The sequence below is a fragment of the Scyliorhinus canicula genome, chromosome 2 (assembly GCF_902713615.1).
Source record: "Scyliorhinus canicula chromosome 2, sScyCan1.1, whole genome shotgun sequence".
Classification (NCBI taxonomy): domain Eukaryota; kingdom Metazoa; phylum Chordata; class Chondrichthyes; order Carcharhiniformes; family Scyliorhinidae; genus Scyliorhinus; species Scyliorhinus canicula.
In genome coordinates this window covers 86480082-86501175 of record NC_052147.1, presented here as the reverse complement: position 1 = coordinate 86501175, position 21094 = coordinate 86480082, and the positions used below count along the sequence as shown (strand labels likewise).

Genomic DNA, 21094 nt, shown 5'->3' with positions numbered 1-21094 from the left:
TTCTACGTTACATCCACAAACTTACAAGAGACTATGAGAAATGTTTAGTTTTCGGCAAGTTAATTTTTGTGGCATGTAATTTCGCAATTTATTGATATCAGTTGGTTGGGATGAGATTTATCTGGAAGGAATTTATAGCCTGATGCTGTGAGGAGCATGATTGATCTTTGGTCATTTTGAACTGATATGTATACAGTATGTGCCCAAAGTGGGGCCCTGCTGCCTCACGGCCAGTGAACCTGGATTTGATTCTGGCCTCGGGTCTGCACATTCTCCCCGTGTCTGCGTGGGTTTCCTCTGGATGCTCTGGTTTCCCCCTCTGTCCAAAGATATGCAGTTAAGTAGATTAACCATGCTAAATTGTCCATTTAGTGTTCAGATGGGGTTATGGGGAGGGGAAGTAGGCCTGGATAAGGTGCTCGTTCAGAGGGTAAGTGCAGACTCAAATGGCCTCCTTTTGCACTGTAGGGATTTTTTTTAAAATATTTTTATTCTCCTTTTTCACATTTTCTCCCAAATTTACACTCACCAACAATAAACAATAATCAGTAACGAATATGTCAATCCCCATATCAATAACAACGATCCCATCCTCCCACCAAACCCCAGACATTAGCCCGCATGTTCATATAAACAAATGACAAAAAGGAATCAGGAATCACCCAGAGTCACCATTAACACACACCACCCCCCACCCCTCCCCTCAACTAATGTTCGATGTTATCCAGTTCTTGAAAGTGCATAATGAATAATGCCCATGATCTGTAGAATCCCTCCATCCTTCCTCTCAGTTCGAACTTAACCTTCTCAAGAGTCAACAATTCCAACAGATCCCCCCTCCACGCTAGGGCACAGGGTGGAGAGGCTGCTCTCCAACCCATCAGGATCCGCCTTCGGGCGATCAACGAGGCGAAGGCTATGATATCTGCCTCCGTACCCGTTTCCAACCCTGGCTGGTCGGACACCCCGAATATGGCCTCCCGAGGGCCCGGGTCCAGTTTCACGTGCACCACTTCAGAAATTACCCTAAAAATACCTCCTTCCAGTAATCCTCCAGCTTTGGACAGGATCAAAACATATGAACATGATTTGTGGGGGCCCCCCGCAACGTTTGCACACATCTTCTACTCCTTCAAAGAATCAGCTCATCCTCGCCCTTGTGAGGCGTGCTCGATATACCACCTTCAGCTGTATCAGCCCCAATTTCGCGTACGAGGTGGAGGCGTTCATCCTCCAAAGCACCTCACACCAGAACCCCTCCTCCATACTCTCTCTCAACTCTTCCTCCCACTTTGCTTTGATCCCTTCCAGTGGTGCCTTCTCTTCCAAAATAGCTCCGTAAACCGCCGACACTCACCCCTTCTCCAGTCGCCCTGTCGTCAGCATCTCCTCCAGCAATCTGGAGGCCGGCTTCACCGGGAAGCTATGTATCTCCTTGCTGGCAAAATCTCGAACCTGCATGTATCTAAATATTTCCCCCTGCTCCAGCCCATACCTTCAAACCGACCCCCAAGAAACAAATCTTTTAGTGTCTTAGTCCCCTTCTCCCATTTCCGAAAATTTCCATCCCACTTCCCTGGCTCAAATCTGTGGTTCCCCTGAATCAGCATTTCCCTTGACCCTGCCCCCAACCCGAAGTGTTGGCGGAACTGCCTCCAAATTCTCAATGAAGCTATTATTGCCGGACACGTTGCGTATTTCCCCAGGGCCGTCGGGAGCGGCGCTGTTGCTAGCGCCTTCAATCCCGACCCCCTGCACAAACTCTCCTCCATTCTGACCCACTGGGAATCAACCCCTCTGACCCAGCTCCGCACCTTCTCCACATTCGCCGCCCAGTAACAATACATCAGGTTTGGAAGACCCAAATCCCCTGCCTGCCTTCCCGTCTGTAGCAGCACCTTTCCAACTCTGGCCACCTTCCATCCCCATATGAACAATGTAATCCTTCCCTCAATCTCTCTGGGAAATGCCTTTAGCAGGAACATCGGCAGGCATTGAAAAATAAACAGAAATCGCGGCAACACATTCATTTTAACTGCCTGTACCCGGCCCGTCAGTGACAGAGGGAGACCATCCCACCTTACCAGATCAGCTTTCACTCTCCCCACCAAACTAGAAATGTTGTACCCCACTCCCGGGCAACCTGCATCCCCAGGTATCTAAAGTGAGTCCCTGCCCTACAGAATGGCAGCCCCCCCACCCCTGCCCTCACCCCCGGCCGAGACACCACAAAATACTCACTCTTGTCCAGATTTAGTTTGTACCCCGAGAAAGACCCAAACACCAGAAGCAGCTCCAACATTCCCCCTATTGACACACTCGGTTCCGACGCATATAACACCAAGTCATCGGAATATAAGGACACCCTATGCTCTGTTCCCCCCCCGCACTATTCCTTTCCAAACCCCGAACATCTTAACGCGATGGCCAATGGCTCAATCACTAGTGCAAACAGCAGGGGAGACATAGGACATCCCTGCCTAGTCCCACGGTGGAGAGAAACGTATTCTGAGCTGATGTTATTTGTGCGGACTCTCGCCCTCAGCTCCTTATACAGTAGCTTTACCCAATTCACAAATCTTGGTCCAATCCCAAATCGCTCCAGAACTGCCATCAAGTACCCCCATTCTACCCGGTCAAACTCCTTCTCAGCATTCAATGCCACAACCACCTGTTTCCATCCCCTCCTCCGGTGCCATAACCACGTTCAATACCCTCCTAACGTTTGAAAAGAGCTGCCTCCCTCTCACGAACCCCGTCTGATCTTCACCTATCATCTTCGGGAGGCACTCCTCCAGCCTACCCGCCAGTACCTTCGCCAATACTTTTGCGTCCATGTTCAGAAGTGATATGGGCCTATACGACCCATTCTCCGTCGGATCCTTATCTTTTTTTAAACAACAGGGAAATTGATGCCTGCCCCCAAGGTTTATGGCAACACCCCTTTCCCTATCGTCTCTTCAAACATCCCCACCATCAGGGATGCCAGCTTATCCTTGAATTTTTAAAAATATTCCACCGGAAACCCATCCGGCCCTGCCACCTTCCCCGACTGCATCCTCCCAATCGCATCTTTTATCTCCTGCTCCTTCTAATGTAACCCTGTCCCCCTCCCCTAACCTCGGGTGCTCCAACCCATCTAGAAATTCCTGCACCTCATTATCTCCCCCAAGTGGCTCTGACCTGTACAACCTCTCATAGAATTCCTCAAAAATCTTTTTAATCAGATCCGGAGCCACCACCAACTTCCCTGCCCTGTCCCTCACCTGAACAATTTCCCTTACCACTGCCTCCCTCTGAAGCTGACCTGCTAACATACTTAATTCCATGCTCGTAAACTACACCTGTTGCCCTTCACCCTCAGTTGGCGCACCACCTTCCTGGTAGATAGTCCACCTCCAACATCTTATCTATTAGCCTCTGCCACTCCAACCTCTCCTCTTTGTCCACCCTGGCCTTAAACTAGATCACCTCGCCCCTCACCACCACCAGACAACTGCCTTGACACCTCACCCGTACAGTTGAAACCTACATATTCCTCAATTAATTTTTAATTTTGTTACAGAACCGTCGGTCCCCCAACAGTCCCACATCTAATTGCCACCCTGGCCTCTGTGCTACCCCCTTCTCCAGCACCATATCCACCCAATGCGGAGCATGATCTGATCCTGCAATTGCCGAATATTCCGACCCCTTAACTCCAGCCAGCAAAGCCTTTCCCACCACGAAAAAGTCGATCCGCGAGTATACCTTATGGACTGCTGGGAAAAACGGAGTGCTCCCGTTCCCCTGGGTGCAGAAACCTCCAAGTGTCCACCCCTCCCATTTCCACCACTAGCCCAGCCAACGCATTCGCCCTCCCGTGATGGGACCAGCGAGCGCGGCCATGACCTGTCCAACCTTGGCTCCTGCACCAAGGTCCAGCACCCCCCCCCCCCCCCCCCCCCCCAATCGTTCATGTGTGACCAAGTCGGGGATGGCCCCAAACACCACCTTTGCGAATCCCACATCGTCCCAATTGGGACCGTATACACTTAACAGCACCACAAATCTCCCCTCCAGTGCCCCTGTCACAATCACATATCTACCCTCCTGATCTGCCACCACCTTTTCCATCTGGAAGCGCACTCGTTTGCTGACCTTTTCGCTACCTCTCGAGCCCTTCTGTCAAATCCAGAGTGAAACACCTGACTCACCCAGCCCTTTTTAAGTCTCACCTGGTCCTTCACCCTCAAGTGAGTCTCCTACAGCATTGCTACATCGGCTTTCAAACAGTGGTGACATTATTTGTTGATACAGTCTGGAAAAACAGCAGGGCTTGAACTGCTTTACACAGCAAGGCACTGTTTCCTGAGAGTGGGCATCATTTCTTTCGAGAAGACCTTGATGGGTAAGTGCACAATAACCCAGCTGCATATTAAATAAAGGCTGTTTGTTGGGATAATGGTGGGGATAGAAAGATCAAGCAAAGTTCCTTCAATTAATCCTACTGAATTGGAAATCATGCATGTACATTGGGTTAAGGAAGGAGGTTTAATAGTGATGCTCTTTGTGCTCAAAGTTTATGCTGACATTCACTGGCCTTGTGCCTAGTATGAAGCTTTGGCCAAGCAACTGGAGGACCTCTGGTGACCCTGGGACCGCATCCCAGAGAATGGGAAATTATTGTAGTGAACAGCAATGGTGAAATACAGAAGGGTCACAAGTTCAGTTTTATCCTTAGTTCCTTATCTGAGCAAATTAGGATCTCAGCATTGGTCACTGAATAATTCAGTCAGTTTGATGCTTAGACGAAGGAATGTAATAGCTTCTAAAGTCATAGAGTTTTTGCTGAAATCTTTGGTTGGCATGGTTTGGAAACCTATAGCCTAATTTGCTGTTTGTATTCTGTCCCTTTCATAGGAGCTATTAAGTATTACATTGGGTCCTAAGCACAGTGATGAAACAGTGGACCTCAAACATCTTGATGACTTATTAAGAAGGTTATGCCAAACATTAAGATGTAGACAGGTATGCTTTTTTATTCAAATGCTCTAATTTAATAGAATACATTCCCCGGACCTTGTCTGTGGTTCCTGTTGAGTGCATTGACAATTTTAGTCGTCCTGCTGTAGGAATAAGTTGGGAGAGACTCCAGGCTGGTATCACTCTTGGTGTCTTGTTATGCTATGGTATGATGGACCAGGTCACTTCAAAGTGTCTTGAATCAGCATTGCAGCTGACATGATCAGTTCCCGGGCAGGAAAATGTGTGCGGAAGGGAATAAATAGGCCAATATTATAAAGAAGAGTCAAAGCTGGTCTGCATTCATTATGCATAAAATATTTAAAATCAACTTGGCGGGGGGTGGGGAGGAAGCATGAGGTGCATTATGGCAAATATGTGCCAGTTTCTCCAATTGAATAATTTATTTGACAAACTTAAATCAGCATTTTACATCTAGAGTAAAAGAATTGAAAACTTGTGTCAGTCCTAATCACAGTTAGAGTACTGCACACAGATTGGTCTCTAGATTTTGTGAAGGATATTGCCACATTAGCGACAGTGTCAAAAAGATTTACAGAAGTGATACTGGTTTAAGTATGTTATAGGCCAGGGTTTAGAAAACTCCAAAGTATATCATGGACTTCACCTGACCTACAACTGTTTGTTGAATTTGGCTAGGTTGAGCACAAGAGCATGCCTTTCCGGTATGATTCAACAGAGTTCTTAGGCTCTTTTAATCAAAAAACAAGCCTTATTCCAATTACTTTGTTAACATTTTTATAAACACACACTATGAATTTTTGTCAACTACAAACATAAGGACCCCACACAGCTACAGTAATCTGTGTTTATAACCCTTAATGAATTCCCCCTTAACTGTTCCAATTCCATAACAAAATCCAAGTAAAACCAGAAACCCCTTTTCAAAGGTGTGGCCCAGCACACGGCATTCTCACTGGTATAAGACTGGTTATTGATACTCTTGTTCCCCTTTCCAAACAACAGGTTTGAATTCCTTCCAGAAAGCAATTATCTCAAGTTATCAAGCAGTTTGGAAACCGCTTTTAAAATGAAAATAGAGAAACACTTCTTTTAACCTATGCAATTCAAACCAGTCCAAACTCAAAGCGAAAGTCAAACCTCACCGAGCCACAGCCCAGCTCCACCCATACAATGACATCACTGAAGCCATGTGATAAGACAAAAACATTTCTTAAAGGTACACTCCCATGACAAGTAGAAGATAGCCACTAAATCCAATACAGATTTCGGGTTAGAATATGGAAGGTTTTATCACAAGGAATCATTCCAGTGAATAACAGAGATACAATTAAGGGAAACCAGATAAGTACATTAGGGAGAAAGCAGTCAGGACGTTATGCTGAAGTAGGATGGGAGGAGATTCCTACAGAGCTTTAAGATTGGCATAGACCTTTTGGTAAACCCTGACTTTTTCTTTTGCAGTACATTTGTCCAGTGATTGAACAGGCCCTTGCCAAGTACACTGTAGAGCTTGCTTCTTTGTTAGGTAAGTAATTGGAGAAACGTTTTCACTATTTCTGTTTCCGTGTACAAATAGTGGTGCAGTTACAAAACAAAACAGTAGCATTGATGCTGATGTGACAGATGATTTTTAAAATATATTTGTAATTATTATCCAGTGGAAAAATGTTTTATTTGATTTTACTCGTAGAGGAGTATGTAACAAACTGCAAACTAAAGGAATGAAGATCTGCATTTTCATATCTTCAGGATGTCCCAAAGTGCTTCACAGGCCATGAAGCCTTTTTATATGAAAGGGTCAGAATGCAAACAGCGCAGCCAATATGAGTTCCATGAACCTTCAGAAATCACAATCAAAGAAATTATGTCTGTTTTATTTTGGCTGGATAAACATTGCCCAGATCAGAGAACTCCCTTGCTTCTCTTTTGAATTGCACTGTAGAATGCTTTGTCAGGCTTGTCCACCCCTTTTCTGTGTGAGGGCCAAATCGCAAAATATTTTCTCACTTCAGGGGCCAATGAGCAAATTTCAGAAAGATAAAATTTGGCACAACGTTAAAGATGAATTTAATTTTAAAAAAAGACAGACGTGGAAAGAAACAACTTGCTGAGCAAAAAAAAGATGAGCATTAGAATGTTTCTAAATCACTCTTTAACTACTGTGAGAATGCATGATGGTAGGTGAGGGTGAGTGAGAACCCTGATACCAGGAGTGAGCCAGACATATGGATACATTCCAACCTTGCACTCTCACCCCATCCCTGTCTCTCAAGCCCTGCCCTCGCTCTCCTCAATTCTCCTGTCCCTTGCTCTCGTTCTCTCTCTCTCACACACAGTCTCCAGTCACTCACTCACCCAGATGCCTGTACCTCCACCATGCTTGGGCATGGAACCTCTGCCCTGGGACTGCTCCCCAAGCCCCAAACCCATTTCTGCTGTGTTTGCTGCTCCTCAAGGCTCTGCTGACTAGTGAGCCTCTGAACAGGAACCCTGGGAAATGAACAGCTTGTGATTGGAGGAACAACACCATGTAAATTCTTCCATCTAGCCTGCCTGTTTAACCAGCCTTTTGAAAATTGGCTCCAGTGCCATATAGAGGGGCTTTATGGGTCGCATTCGGCCCTCAGGCTGCACATTGGACAAGCCTGCTTTATATCAACTCAAGGTGGCAGACATGACCTATTTAATGAAAGTCAGCAGCTCTGACAGTGCATCATTGGTCAGCCTAGATTGTCCTTGACTTCAATCCCGCTCCAGAGTTTCTGATCTGACTACGGCACACCTATAGTAGTCTTCAACAGCAAAACTTTACTTTTTTTTTGTGTACCTTAGTTTGTACTTTTCATTGAACCATCTGGGAGGCTTCCTCTGCACACAATTTTATGATTTTTATTATACATGTGGTGGTATAGAGGAAATCTCTTTCACCTTGGTGAATTTACAGTATCATTGTTATCTTCTAACTGTGGTGGACTAGATTACACTTATTCAAAGATAGCTTTACCAATCAAGTCTCACCTGGCTCTTTTCCATAGTTGCTGGAGAAATTCCGCTATCTAACCCTAACATGAAGAAAGGTTTCCGAGACCATGCTTCTCTTTGCAATTCGCTCCGCCGCCTCCTCGCTTTGTGGAAGGATGATTTCCGTGTGCCTGTACCGTTTCAGCTAATATTTAGTGAGAAGAACATTTCATATGCAATAGAGACAAGAAATCGAAAGGTAACTCTTGTCAGTGCTTTTGCAATAATGATCCTTCCAATTGAGAATGTGCTAATGTATACTTGAAGGACGGCTCCAAAATCATGAGCAGTCCCATGATAGTGGAGTGGGGAGTTGACCTTGCTTGATGTCTGAACAAAGTGTATTAAGTGTAGCGGCTTTTGGGGACTGTGGCGATTCTCCGTTATGCCGGCGCCCGAGGTTTCCCGACGGTGTGGGGCTGATCCACAATTTGAAACCCCATTGACCGGCTGGCGTAACGGAGAATCCAACCCCAGGTCTCCCAAGATTTTGTTTTTAAAACTATCCTTTCATGGGATGTGGACATTGTTGGTATGGTCAGCATTTTCTGCCCTTGAACTGACTGGATTGCTAGGCCATTTTGGGCATTGAGAGCCAATCACATTGCTGTGGGTCTGGAGCCACATGTGGGCAGATTCCCTTCCCGAAAGAACATTAGTGAATGAACCAGATAGGTTTTTATATCAATCAATGATGATTGATTATTACTGAAACTCGGGCAGCACGGTAGCCCTGCAGTCTCACGGCGCTGAGGTCCCAGGTTCGATCCCGGCCCTGTGTCACTGTCCGTGTGGGGTTTGCGTGGGTTTCGGCCCCACAACCCAACGATGTGCAGGGTAAGTGGATTGGCTATGCTAAATTGTCCCTTAAAATAATACTGAAACTAGCTGTATATTCCATAGTTTATCATTCAAGGAACTTTGAATAATCTGAAAAACAATTCCTTAGTAAATATTTTGATTTAGAAATAGTAATCAAATGCATGGTAAAGCAGTTTCCTAATAGCTATAGAAAAAAACTGTAACAGCAACTTAGCTTCAGAATGAACTAAGGAGAAATCTGAGCAAGGAAGCTTCAGTTCAGTTGTGAAGACCTATTGTTAACTTTGGCTATGCTGAATTATCTCAAAGGCACGTTTGGTCAACTAATTGTGTTTCACAAATGATATATTTTATGGCAATTCTTACAAGTTATACAATGAGCACAAGCCCTAGATATGGAATCCAAGGAAACAAAGTTCAAAACCCTGATAGGAGTTTTTTTTTAAAAAACAGGAATAACTTTTCCATCGTCCCTGCAATTTTAGGCTATATTAAGCTCTCTTCTGCACTTGTGTAGGGAAATGGTTTAATGTTGCTGGCCAAGTTTAAAAAGTAAGTGTTTGTGTAACTAGAGAAAACTCTGAAAGGGGATAAGAACAGCTCCGAAGTTTATGATCAATTTCTTCTCTCATCAGTTATGTTGGAATGAACTCTCATTTCTAATTCGTGGCCTTACTGAGGAGGGACTGATGAAGACTGCAGAAATAGAGTGTTGCTGGAGGGACCTTTCACAGCATTCTTGGCCCCAGGTAACAGAGTTTGATTTGTTCTGCTTCTGTTTAGCAAGTTCAAGTACCTCCATTAATAGAAATCTTTTGTATCAGTTTGGAAACAGCAGAAGACTCTGTTTTTAAATCACACTTCTCTTGCTTCTTCCAGGATTTTGTGCACGTGATAAAATCTGTATTTGGACTGTGTTCAGAACTGGCCAAGACACACAAAAAAGAAGACCAGGTGGCAAATGAACAAAGACATACTGACTAAATAGCATGCTTGGATTGACTTATGCAAAACAAATCTGGCCTTACAAGTGCAATTCAGTTGGGGGGGGGAGGAGGTATATTTTTTACTGATGCTGCTAAATTTAATAAAATATTCACGTGTGAATATTTAATGTAGTTCACATTGGACCTCTATATTTGGCTATGATTAATCCTGTGATGTTGGCCTGAATTTTAAGTTAACAATCCTTGTGGGTTTCGAATATGGCAATTCAAAATCATTGGAGATCCATTTCAGAATGGCTCCATCACAATCTGGGATGTGTGAGCACTGGCATTGAAGAATTTATACTGAGACATGAGTCTAAACCAGGAAGTAACTTTGAATTAAAAATTCTTATGTAAAATCCTGTATAGCAATATGGCTCAGGTGAAGGAGTGAAACTCCACCCTGGTAAAATTAAATTTTTGTGCCAAAAAGATCATTTTATTTTGTCTTGACACTCATCAGTGGACAAATACAGAAATGTCAAATTTCAAACATAATACTATAGGAGAGAAGGAAGGGTGCTCTTTAGGAACTCCTTCCCTAAGATAATGCAAGCCTTGGCCAGTGATCTCACAAGCAATGAATTAATAACAAAAAAGGTGGAAGCCATCTTTTAGCCCATCAAAGTACAGTGCTGTACTGCCTATCTGTTTCAAAGAATAAAAAAATCTTCCCGTATTTGGCCCATGTCTTTATTGTAATAGACTTTTGTCATGTAACAGCAGGTAAACAATATTCAAGCATGAAGCATTTTTAACTTAACAGCTCACATTGTGAACAGGACTTGGTAATTTTTGTAGTGAGTTGCACTCAGCTGGAAATTGCATAATAAAGACACGAGACATCTTATCTCAAACAAATTATATATTTTAAATCAAAGCATTAAATATAAATATAGTAAATGACCAAAAAAGACTTAATTCCATGGATTTTGACAATTATAGTTTCAGAATTAACTGTATAAAATGCTTGTTTATATATAAATAAGTTCAATTTGGGCATTTGATTTTACCATACAAAAATAAAAATTTTAACTGTACATTTAATAGAAAAACCTGAACAGCTTGTACTGAACTTGTGACTTGTCCACTAGGAAAGATTAACTTTCAGAGGGACTGACTCAGCAAAAAATTAAATTCCACAATACAAATACAAAACTGTACATATTATACACAACCTTGGATGCTACTGAAAATGCACGATAAGTGTTCCATATTTAAGTCTGAAATATGTGGCCTGAGATGAGCAGATAATCAAGCCGTTGAACACCAAGTCTGGCCAGATTGGGGAGGCAGCCCTAGATGTACAGTACCTGTCTTGATAACAAGTCAGCAGGAGAGCAAGCTGGCAAGGTTGGCAATGCACAGAGGCTGTCGCTTGGCAACTGACCCCAGCAGTCTGGCAGGGAGAGCTGGAGCACCAAGATCAACCTTAAAAATTAGAAATAGGAATCTCAGCTTTATTCACTGTTTTGATATCACTTTTTTTTAAGATCTTAATGAACAAATTGTTTTTACCTGAGTCAAGTAAATAAGTCTTGTTATTTCCTTTCCATTCTGTGCATCAGGCTGTAGAATCCAGCCGCTAGGCATCATTTCCCCTCGTACAAACTCCTTTACAGGCCGAGGCATCGATTCCTCGTAAATTGACTGCATTGCCAGAATGTACTGCTGGTCCTAGGCAAAGAACAATGGGTTCAAACTGTGTACTCTATTTTAAGCTGAAGTGTAAATGACAACCTCAAACTTCCCTGATAACCCATATCCCAGCCATCCCACCCAGTAAGCATGAGGAGCTCATCTGCTTCCCCACTCCCCCCAAACTAATAATGGGAGGTGGGCACTATAAGGAGGCAAGTAACAAAAACTGTGTTCTGGGGTTCCTTCACTGTGAAAATTCATTTCACAAACAATAAACCTGTCTGGTTTACAAATTAGTCTCATCTTACTGGAATACATTCTAAAAAGCTAGTGGAGCACACCTGGCAAGAGTGACTAATGACAGCGAGCCTGAAACAGTTAGTGTTCCCTAACTTTTTACAACAAGACAGCCTGACTAACCTAGCAGTTCCTCTGTCTTGAACTCTAACATGAGGGTTTGGCCACAATAAATACAGAGAAACTGTTCTTGTTAAAGGATTGAGAACAAGGGGGCACAGATTTAAAGTCATTGGCAAAAGAAGCAAAAGCGATTATAAAAATGCTTTTTTTCTCTTGTGAGTGGTTAGAGTCTGTAATGCACCAGCTGTGAGTGGTGGAGGCAGGTTCAATCGAGGCATTCAGAAAACAATGTGCAGGGTTACAGGAGAATGGCATCATGTGAAATGATCATGATGAGTACCAGTGATGGGATGAATGGCTTCCTGCGCTGTTAACAATTCTGTAATTGTTGGCCATGAAGCACGTTGGAGTGTGTGAAAGGTGTCGCAGAACACGCTCTAAGCTCTATTAGTTATCTGCCCTCTTGCAACATTTCTCAGTGAACTGAATGTCATTATTATGGTATCATGGGAAATATCCATAGTTGGATCATAAACAAATCTGAGAGGGCGGGAAAACGAAGAGATGAGTGCCAATGGGAATTTAGACTAAATGACTAGGCTGTAGGACACCTTTCCAGAGAACGGGTTGTGGGGGAAAGCTCTCAAATGCAACAGCTCAAAGCATAGCAGTAAGCGGGGAAACCTTTAGAAACGTCCACTCACTATGACTGATGATGAGCTGGTACAGTCATACTAAATACTCTGTGCAGTGATGTTGATCATCAATTAAATTTGAGAGTTTCCCCAAGGTAGAGGAGGAGCTGGTTGACTGTTTTGGGAGGCTCTAATTGGGTTGAGGGAGGTGATGGACAGTATGGGGGCAGGGAAGGCCCAGGGGCCGGATGGGTTTCCAGTGGAGTTTTAAAATCGATGGCCTGGAAGGGAGAGGGAGGGAGAGGGGGGGGGGGGGGGGGGGGCATCGAGCGCCCCCAGGATCTATTCATAGGGGGGCAAATTTGAGAAGTTGGAGGACTTGGAGCAAGGGTAGGAGCTGCCTGGGAGGAACGATTTTGGGTATCTGCAGGTACGGGATTTTGTAAGGAGAGAGGTACCGTCCTTTCCTGAGTTGCCACCCGTGGGGTTGTTGGACAAGGACAAGTCTGGATGAGATGGGGGAGGGGAAGTGGTGTACGATGTCTACAAGGCGTTGATGGATTGGGAGGCCCTGGTGGGGGATATAAAATGCAAGTGGGAGGGGGAGGTGTGGTCTGAGACATGGGCAGAGGCTGTGTGGAGGGTGGATGCATCGTGTGTGAGGCTAAGCCTTGTCCAGTTTAAAGTAATACATAGGGCACATATGATGGTTGCAAGGGTGAGTAGGTTCTTTGACAGGGTAGAGGATAGATGTGGCCGATGTGCGGGGAGGCCCGCGAATCATGTTCACGGGGGGGGGGTGTTGGTTGTTTATAATGTTTTGTTCATCTGCTTTTGTTTTATATGAAAATGCCTCGAATAAAGTACTTTAAAAAAAATTACATTGAGATTGGAGGCAAACAGAGAACTGAAAACAAATAGCTCTTATTCAAGGCTTCTGAGCCATGAGGGAACTTGAATCACCTGGGTGTTTTTACTCATGGTAATTATTCCAAAGTAGATGGACTGGGTGGCACAGTGGTTAGCACTGCTGCCTCACATCGTCAGGTTCCCAAGTTCAATTCTCCCAGTGTCTGCTTGGGTTTCCTCCCACAGTCCAAAGATGTTCAGGTTAGGTGGATTGGTCATGCTAAATATCCCCTTCGTGTCCAAAGATGCGGAGGTTAGGTAGGGTTATGGGTATAGGGTGGGGAAGTGGACCTAGTTAGGGTCCTTTTTCGGAATGTAGGTCCAGACTCGGTGGGACTCCTGCACTGCATGGATTTATTTTAACATGACAATCAGAGAACATGGGTCCAGCTACAACAAGAGAACGTGCACACATTAGGTTTAAGTGCCTAATGAAGGAGGTAGTATACTTGTAGAAGATACATATCCACTGAGGTAGTTGTGTAGAAAAAGGATGAACTGGATAATTATTTGAGGATTGGAGACTCTTACTGTCATTCAAGTGGTACAATGGTTACTTGCTCTAACAGGAGATGGCATCAACCTCAAAAGGAAGGTAATTGTTGACCTTACCTCTTTTGCCTCCACACTGATGCAGCAGAAGTCCCTGGGCTGGCTGAGGTAGCACACAGAAGTATCATTCACAAGATAAACTTGAAACAAAATATCAAATAAAAGGGAGCATAAATTTTCAAAGTGGAACATTCATCACTCTTATATTTAAAGTTATATGACACAAATTGAGATTGAATTGCCAAAAAACTGTACTCATTGATATCAATTGCGAAGAATTGATTTTAAATATGTAGCCTGTTTTACGACACCCTGGGCTCAGGCACGGTCAATTCTAGCCCCACTTGCCCCACAGCAACGCAATTGAATCAACCAATAATTCTTGGCAAAATATCCACATGGTTGGGTCCTTGGCTGCCCAATAATTACAATTACTTTTTATTTATAACAAGGGCTATAATGAAATATGCAGCAAATATAATTGGTTAACTATTATCTAATCCCCCACTCACACAAAAAACAGACACAGAGGGGAGTAAAAAGGAAAACAAAAGTCCAGGTCTCTGCAACATATAATGGTTTCCCTCTAGATTAATTCATTCAGGTTGTCTGTAGGTTCAGAAATACATAAACTCACAGTCTTTCTGGAGAGAGAAAGAGCAGATCTTTGTCCCTGTGCTTCCAGGAGTTAAACACTACTTTCCTTAGGTCTCTGGAAATCATCACACTCAGGCAGGATCCAATCACCACCTGTTACCGGACAGGATATGGCCTTTGGGCCAATTCATTGGCCACCAGCTAATCAATCGAACTGAGTCCCACCCCATCTCTTGGGTGCCGAGAAGCCAGCAGCACCATGTTCTCTCTGCTGCTTGACTTAAAGATATGTCCATTAAGCAGCTATGGATCAAAAATGATAATAGCAACAATAAAGAAATGAGAAATAAGGGAATCAACAGGAAGGACCTTTACACCTGCGTATTTAGCATCTGAATTAACCACTTATTATTTGTATAAAGGTGGCCCACTACTTAAGATCCATTCCAAGTCCATGTGATTCTTTAACTGTAGAGTTCTATTCTATCATGCTGCACAGAAATCCATTTAGCTCATTGTGCCTCTACCAGCACTCTGAAAGAGCTATCCAACTGCGCATGCTCTGCAATTTGTTCCTCTCCCAAGCATTCATCCAATTCACTTTTGAAAGTTACTCTTGATTCTGCTTCCCTTTGAAGCAGTGCAATCCATTTCAAAACAATTTATTGCAGTAAAATCTTTTATCCTCATAATTCCTCTGGTGTTCTTTTGTCAATTCCCTTGATGGTGACTGCTCATGGATACTCTTATCAAAACCCTTCAAGAGTTTGAATACCACTATTATTCCTCAATTTTTAATTGTGTTAACAAGTCTATTTTATCAAATGCTTTTTGAAAGTCCACATATACCATCACGGCACAGCCCTCATCAATCCACTTTGTTCCTTCAAAATTTAACTCCATAAAGTAAGTTAAACGTGATTTGACATTCATCATAACTTGCCGGATCCCCCCAGGTCACTGTCGGTGTGGAGTTTGCACATTCTCCCCGAGCCTGTGTGGGTCTCACCCCCACAACCCAAAGATGTGCAGGATAGGTGGACTGGTCATGCTAAATTGCCCCTTAGGTGGAAAAAAATAATTGGGTACTCTAAATTTAAAAATAAGTTTTCTAATAAATGAAAAATATTCTCATCGCCACCTTTTGACAATTATCTCAAATCAGTTCCCTCTGGTTACCATCCCAACTGCCCAGTCTCCGTTTCAATTTTTTCAATACTACTCAATTTAGAACATCTTCATCCACTCAGCTTCAGACTGGATAATGGGAGATGCAAGTAGAGTGTGAGAGAATGTCACTCAGCATTCCACTCCTATGTATCTGCCATCAAAACAGAATAGAAAAGGAACTGCAAAATTACTACGGTAGCCGAGGACAGTGCAGCAACATGTAAAAGAGATCCTGACTGGGTGCCACGGTGGGAATCCAAGCCAATGTGTCCACAAGTACAGCGGGCTTGGGTTTTCCTCAGGTTAATTCTTGAGAAAGGCTTTGGGTAAACACTTAGAACTCCTTTAGAATGTTTCAAAAAATATCAAAGAGAATCTACAAGTTACCCTAAATAGATCCTGGAAAACACCAGCTCACCAAATTTAGTGGCCATCTGATGGTACTATTACCATCAGAAGCAGGGAGGCCAGCTTAAGTCAAGAAAATAGGAGCTCAGGGACCGCAGAGAAAAGAAGCCTCTCATCTCCACTCAGCATTGACTTGGTCAGACCGCCAAATCTTCAGTAGAGTTCACATATGACATACTCAGAATGAAACCAAATCCTGTAAATAGATTGTGCCAAGACAAATTGGTGTTAGGATGACACCAACCAGAACTTGCAGACAAACATGGGAGCATTTCAGAAAGCAAGTTAGTACGGGCAGACGGGTTACTCCAGCCAGCTTCAAGAGAAACCCCTTGTATGTTGGGCCCATGAAATAGCCTGTACATAGGAATAACAATAATAAGTGTTACAAGGGACGGTATCTAAAGGATTGGAGCAGATTGAGATCTATGATTCAATGAGATCAACCACCAGACCTGATCTCCCATAACATCATTGCTCAGAACAACTGCTGATCTTTGGAAGACCTGAAGCCATGGAAGTAATTGCATGAAATTTCTTCAACACTTTTTCTTGAATCTTAATTTTTCCAAGTGATATTATTCTGCTGTTTTAGAGAACCATTTGGGGTAGTAGGACCGTACCAAGCTCAATGCCATTTCCCAGCTGTTGGTGCACTTCCACAGTTTTTATTGTCTTGTCGTACAGCTGCCTCTTACTGTGATCTTTCACCATGCACCACACACAGTGCAACGGTTTCTCAATCAGGCCAACACCCATAAAACCATGCTTGGTTGGGGAGGTGTACTTCTTATAGAACATTAGGATTCCTTTTTCTGTGCAATGGTATCTAATGAACACAAGAAGCATTGAAATTACACATTGTTCATATGGGAATCAGAATAAAGCACAAGCCATTTTTATCTGCCTTTGTTCACACAAATCGAGCCAGTACTGAGGTAGTGCAGCACAGTTGGACATGGTGTAAACTGCTTGCCCCCTCAGGTGGATGTAAACGGTCCCGTGACAGTTTTGAAGAAGAACAGGAGTATGCTCTCCAGTTCCCTGGCCAATATTTATTCCTCAACCAAAATCACAAAGACAGATTATCTATCATTATCACACTGCTGTCTGAGGGAACTTGTGTGCAATTTGACTGCCATGTTACAACAGTGACTGCAGTTCAAAGTACTACGGGAGATCTTGAAGTTGTGAAACATATGATAGAAATGCAATTATAATATAACAACGAGGCAGCACGGTGGCCTAGTGGTTAGCACAACCGCCTCACGGCGCTGAGGTCCCAGGTTCGATCCCGGCTCTGGGTCACTGTCTGTGTGGAGTTTGCACATTCTCCCAGTGTCTGCGTGGGTTTCGCCCCCACAACCCAAAAATGTGCAGAGTAGGTGGATTGGCCATGCTAAATTGCCCCTTAATTAGAAAAAAAATAATTGGGTAATCTAAATTTATTAAAAAAATAAAAAATAATATAACAACGATCTTTATTATTGTCAAAAGTAGGCTTACATTAACACTGCAATTAAGTTACTGTGAAAAGCCCCTAGTCGCCACACGACGGCACCTGTTCGGGTACACAGAGGGAGTGTTCAGAATGTCCAATTCACCTAACAGCACGTCTTTCAGCACTTGTGGGAGGAAACCAGAGCACCCGGAGAAAACCCATGCAGACTCCATATAGACAGTGACCTAAGTGGGAATTGAACCCGGATCATTGGCGCTGTGAAGCAACAGTGCTAACCACTGTGCCGAGGTAATACAACCGTGGCTAACAAATTAAGTTAAAGATTGCATTAGATCAAAGGAAATGGTTTATAAAGGTACCAGAAGAACTGATAAGCCCAAGGATTGGGAGTAATTTAAAATCCAGCAAAGGACTTTAAGCAATTCTTTAAGGACTGAAAGGGTAAACTTCTTGGGCAGGATTCTCCGACCCCCCGCCGGGTGGAGAATCCCCGGGGGGGGGGGGGGGGGGAGAACGCGAATCCCGCCCTGACACTGGCTGCCTCAGGTTTTCGGGCGGGGTTCAAGCCACGGCAGTGGCCCCCCCCTGGCAAATCTCCGGGCCCCGATGGGCCGAGCGACCGTCGGTTTCTGGCCAGTCCCGCCGGCGTGGATCAGACATGGTCCCACACGGCGGAACCTGGCAGGTAAGTCGGCTGGGGTGGTCCTCGGGGGGGGGGGGGGGGGGGGGGGGGCTCACGGTGGCCTGGCCCGCGATCGGAGCCCACCGATCTGCGGGTGGGCCATGCGCAGGATCACGCTGGCCCTTTGGCGCATGCGCGGACTTGCACAGTCTCTTCGGCGCCAACTCCTCCGGCGTCCTAGTGTAGGAAGTGCAGAGAATTCTGCTACTTCTGGTCAGCCTGACGCCGGAGTGGTTCGCGCCGGTTTTGACGTCGCCATCGGGCCATCGCACAGAATGATTGCACTTACCTCCATCCAGCTGCTGATTTGCCATTAAGAAGGTTTCTGAGATTGTTGACAGATGCCACCATGATCTAAAAAGAGAATAGATTTTCACAATGTATTTCATGAACAATATAAATAAATAATAGACGCCGAGATAGGAAATGTTGGCTATTGATAGCTGAGGGATTCCAAATCTCTGATCTTTATCTCTCACAAGAAAGGCAGCAGGCCCATGGGAACACCACCATCACACAGGTTCCTCTCCAAGTCATGGTCGAGGGCAACTAGGGATGGGTAATAAATTTCAGCCATGGTTGTGAAGCTATTGACTAAATAATGAATAGCAAAAAACAGCATACAACAATATGGTAAAGTTTGATCCTTGGTTTGAGCGAATTGGTTCATCCTGGTTTGGAGGAGTGCGGCTACTCCTGGATCTAGAGAGGGATTGTTGACCGGAGTTTGGGGGGGGGGGGGGGGGGGGGATTATACAGGCATTATCTCAAGACAACCAGGCTCAGCTATGATCCTCCAATGGTTAAACAGCCTGTTGAAACTCGCTGGCTAAGAACACATCAAGAACGGCCACTCGAAAGAAAGATTGATGGGCTGTTAGCACTCCCATCATAAGGGGGAGGCATGGTGCAGTGGTTAGCACTTCTGCCTCATGGCACCGAGGACATGGGTTTGATCCCGACCCCAGATCACTGTCCGTGTGGAGTTTGCACATTCTCCCTGTGTCTGCTTGGGTCTCACCACCACAACCCAAAGATGTGCAGGGTAGGCGGATTGACCACGCTAAATTGCCCCTTCATTCAAATAAAAATGAATTGGATACTCTAAATTTATTTTTAAAAAACCATTCCCATCATAGGTGGTAGGGACAGCCTGCAATCCGGTCAAACATACACACTGTCATCAACATTATCAGAAATCTGGGAAAACTTACCTCTGCTTTCAAAGATGCTATAGTATGAGTTGCCAAATCCTGGTATTTTTTCAGACAGCTGAAATGTCCTGTGCGATTGCTGCCTTTTTCCCTGTTCCCTGGAATTAATCCAATTGATGGACAGGAAGCTGCTGCAAGAATATTGATTATACAATGCTCTTTATTGCTCTCATTGAAACTTGTTCAGCACTCCATATATCCAATGGCAATTTCATTGGTCTTCTTAAACTTTTGCTTTTCCAGATGCCATAACCTTTACAAAACCACATGATCTCCAAGGAGTATTGAAGCAAGAGGAGATCCTTGGAGTTTTAGTGGAAAAGTCAGTAAAGCCATTAGTACTATATTCCCCGGTTTTAAAAAAAACAAAGCGAATGGTGAGATGCTCAGCAAGATGAGACCACAGAGAAGACTGTATGTGGCCCTGCTGAAACCGCCAGTGTGTGCAGTTTGGATGTCTATTTCAGAAAGACTGTTCAGTTACTGGAGTAAGCACAGAGATGAATCTTCGGTTTTCGAAGTAAATACAAAGAAAAACATTCTGTTATCGGAGTATATGCAAAGAATATTCAACTATCAGAGTGGGTACAGAGAAGGATTATTCAGCTATGAGGGTGTTGAGTCATGACTTTATTTGGCCAGCAGCACGGTTCAATTCCCGTACCAGCCTCCCCAAGAAGGCGCCGGAATGTGGCGACTAGGGGCTTTTCACAGTAACTTCATTTGAAGCCTACTCGTGACAATAAACGATTTTCATTTTCATTTCATTCATTTGGCATGTGTGTTTTTTGAAGACCACACAAATTATTTTCAACAGGAATCCATCAGTTTGAACTAGTCAATTGCTCTGCAAGATTTAGTTAAAAGAGCTGAGGGCCAAAGCTACAAAGACACAACTGCCTTTGGTGCAACAATGATAATCAGTGATGGGCAAGAGGCCGGAATTGGAAGAGTGTAGATATCGTGGAGGGTTTGGGGCTAGAGGAGATAGAAAGGCCATGAACGGATGAGATTCGGGTGTTGCTGGACCAGGAGCCGATGTAAATCAGCAAGCACGTGCTGGGTGAATGGAAGTTTTGGATCATGTTCAGTATTACTCACCATGGAAACTTTCGATTATTTCAGTTGCTGGACGTTCTGTTACATTAACCTGCAAATTTCGATATGCTGTGCGCCCTCTACTGGGTATCATGGCATCAGTGCTGCTTTTGTTCTAACATTAAAAAGAAGACAGTGAGATAATGAGGAGCTGAAATTTCTTGCTTTATAAATCACAGTTCAGATAGTGAAAAAAAAAACCCAGCAGAAATTGGAACCAAAAACGTCCGCACAGCAATAAAGCTTCATTCACTACTCTTCTGCTTGAGGAATTCTACGGGCTATTTTTATTTTTTGTATTTACAGGTCGTGGGAGAAACATCGAGCCCATTATGCTTTTTTATACAGAAGCTTAAAATTAACTAATAGGGCAGATGCCTCTTCACTATAAGACACAAGTCAGCAGTGTGATGCAATACCCAAAGATTAGCATCATTCAGGACAAATGAGTCTGCTTAATTGGCAACCTATCCATCACCTTTAAAACATTCACTCTCACCAGTGAATGGTGGCAGCAATGAGTACCAAACCCACAACCTCTGCCA

The 21094-nt window shown here is 44.0% G+C and overlaps 2 protein-coding genes across 4 annotated transcripts in view; one reads left to right on the top strand and one right to left on the bottom strand.

The window, feature by feature from the left end:
- Positions 1 to 10500, top strand: part of cdan1 (codanin 1) — a 135163-nt gene extending 124663 nt beyond the window's left edge. For both annotated transcript variants that reach the window (XM_038782056.1, XM_038782046.1), the window contains exons 24-28: positions 4903 to 5010; positions 6451 to 6514; positions 8025 to 8209; positions 9468 to 9581; positions 9712 to 10500. In XM_038782056.1, the coding sequence (XP_038637984.1) occupies positions 4903 to 5010; positions 6451 to 6514; positions 8025 to 8209; positions 9468 to 9581; positions 9712 to 9816 (576 nt within the window). In that variant the 3' untranslated portion in view covers positions 9817 to 10500. The remainder of the gene's footprint in view (positions 1 to 4902; positions 5011 to 6450; positions 6515 to 8024; positions 8210 to 9467; positions 9582 to 9711) is intronic.
- The window catches only part of stard9 (StAR-related lipid transfer (START) domain containing 9), a 391160-nt gene continuing 380566 nt past the window's right edge, over positions 10501 to 21094 (bottom strand). The window contains exons 28-34 of one of the 2 annotated variants that reach the window (XM_038782026.1): positions 20553 to 20664; positions 19452 to 19582; positions 18527 to 18591; positions 16717 to 16922; positions 13979 to 14058; positions 11340 to 11498; positions 10501 to 11252 (exon numbers count right to left, since the gene is read on the bottom strand). In XM_038782026.1, coding sequence (XP_038637954.1) covers positions 11151 to 11252; positions 11340 to 11498; positions 13979 to 14058; positions 16717 to 16922; positions 18527 to 18591; positions 19452 to 19582; positions 20553 to 20664 — 855 coding nt within the window. In that variant the 3' untranslated portion in view covers positions 10501 to 11150. The remainder of the gene's footprint in view (positions 11253 to 11339; positions 11499 to 13978; positions 14059 to 16716; positions 16923 to 18526; positions 18592 to 19451; positions 19583 to 20552; positions 20665 to 21094) is intronic. The other variant, XM_038782033.1, reaches the window with a different exon arrangement.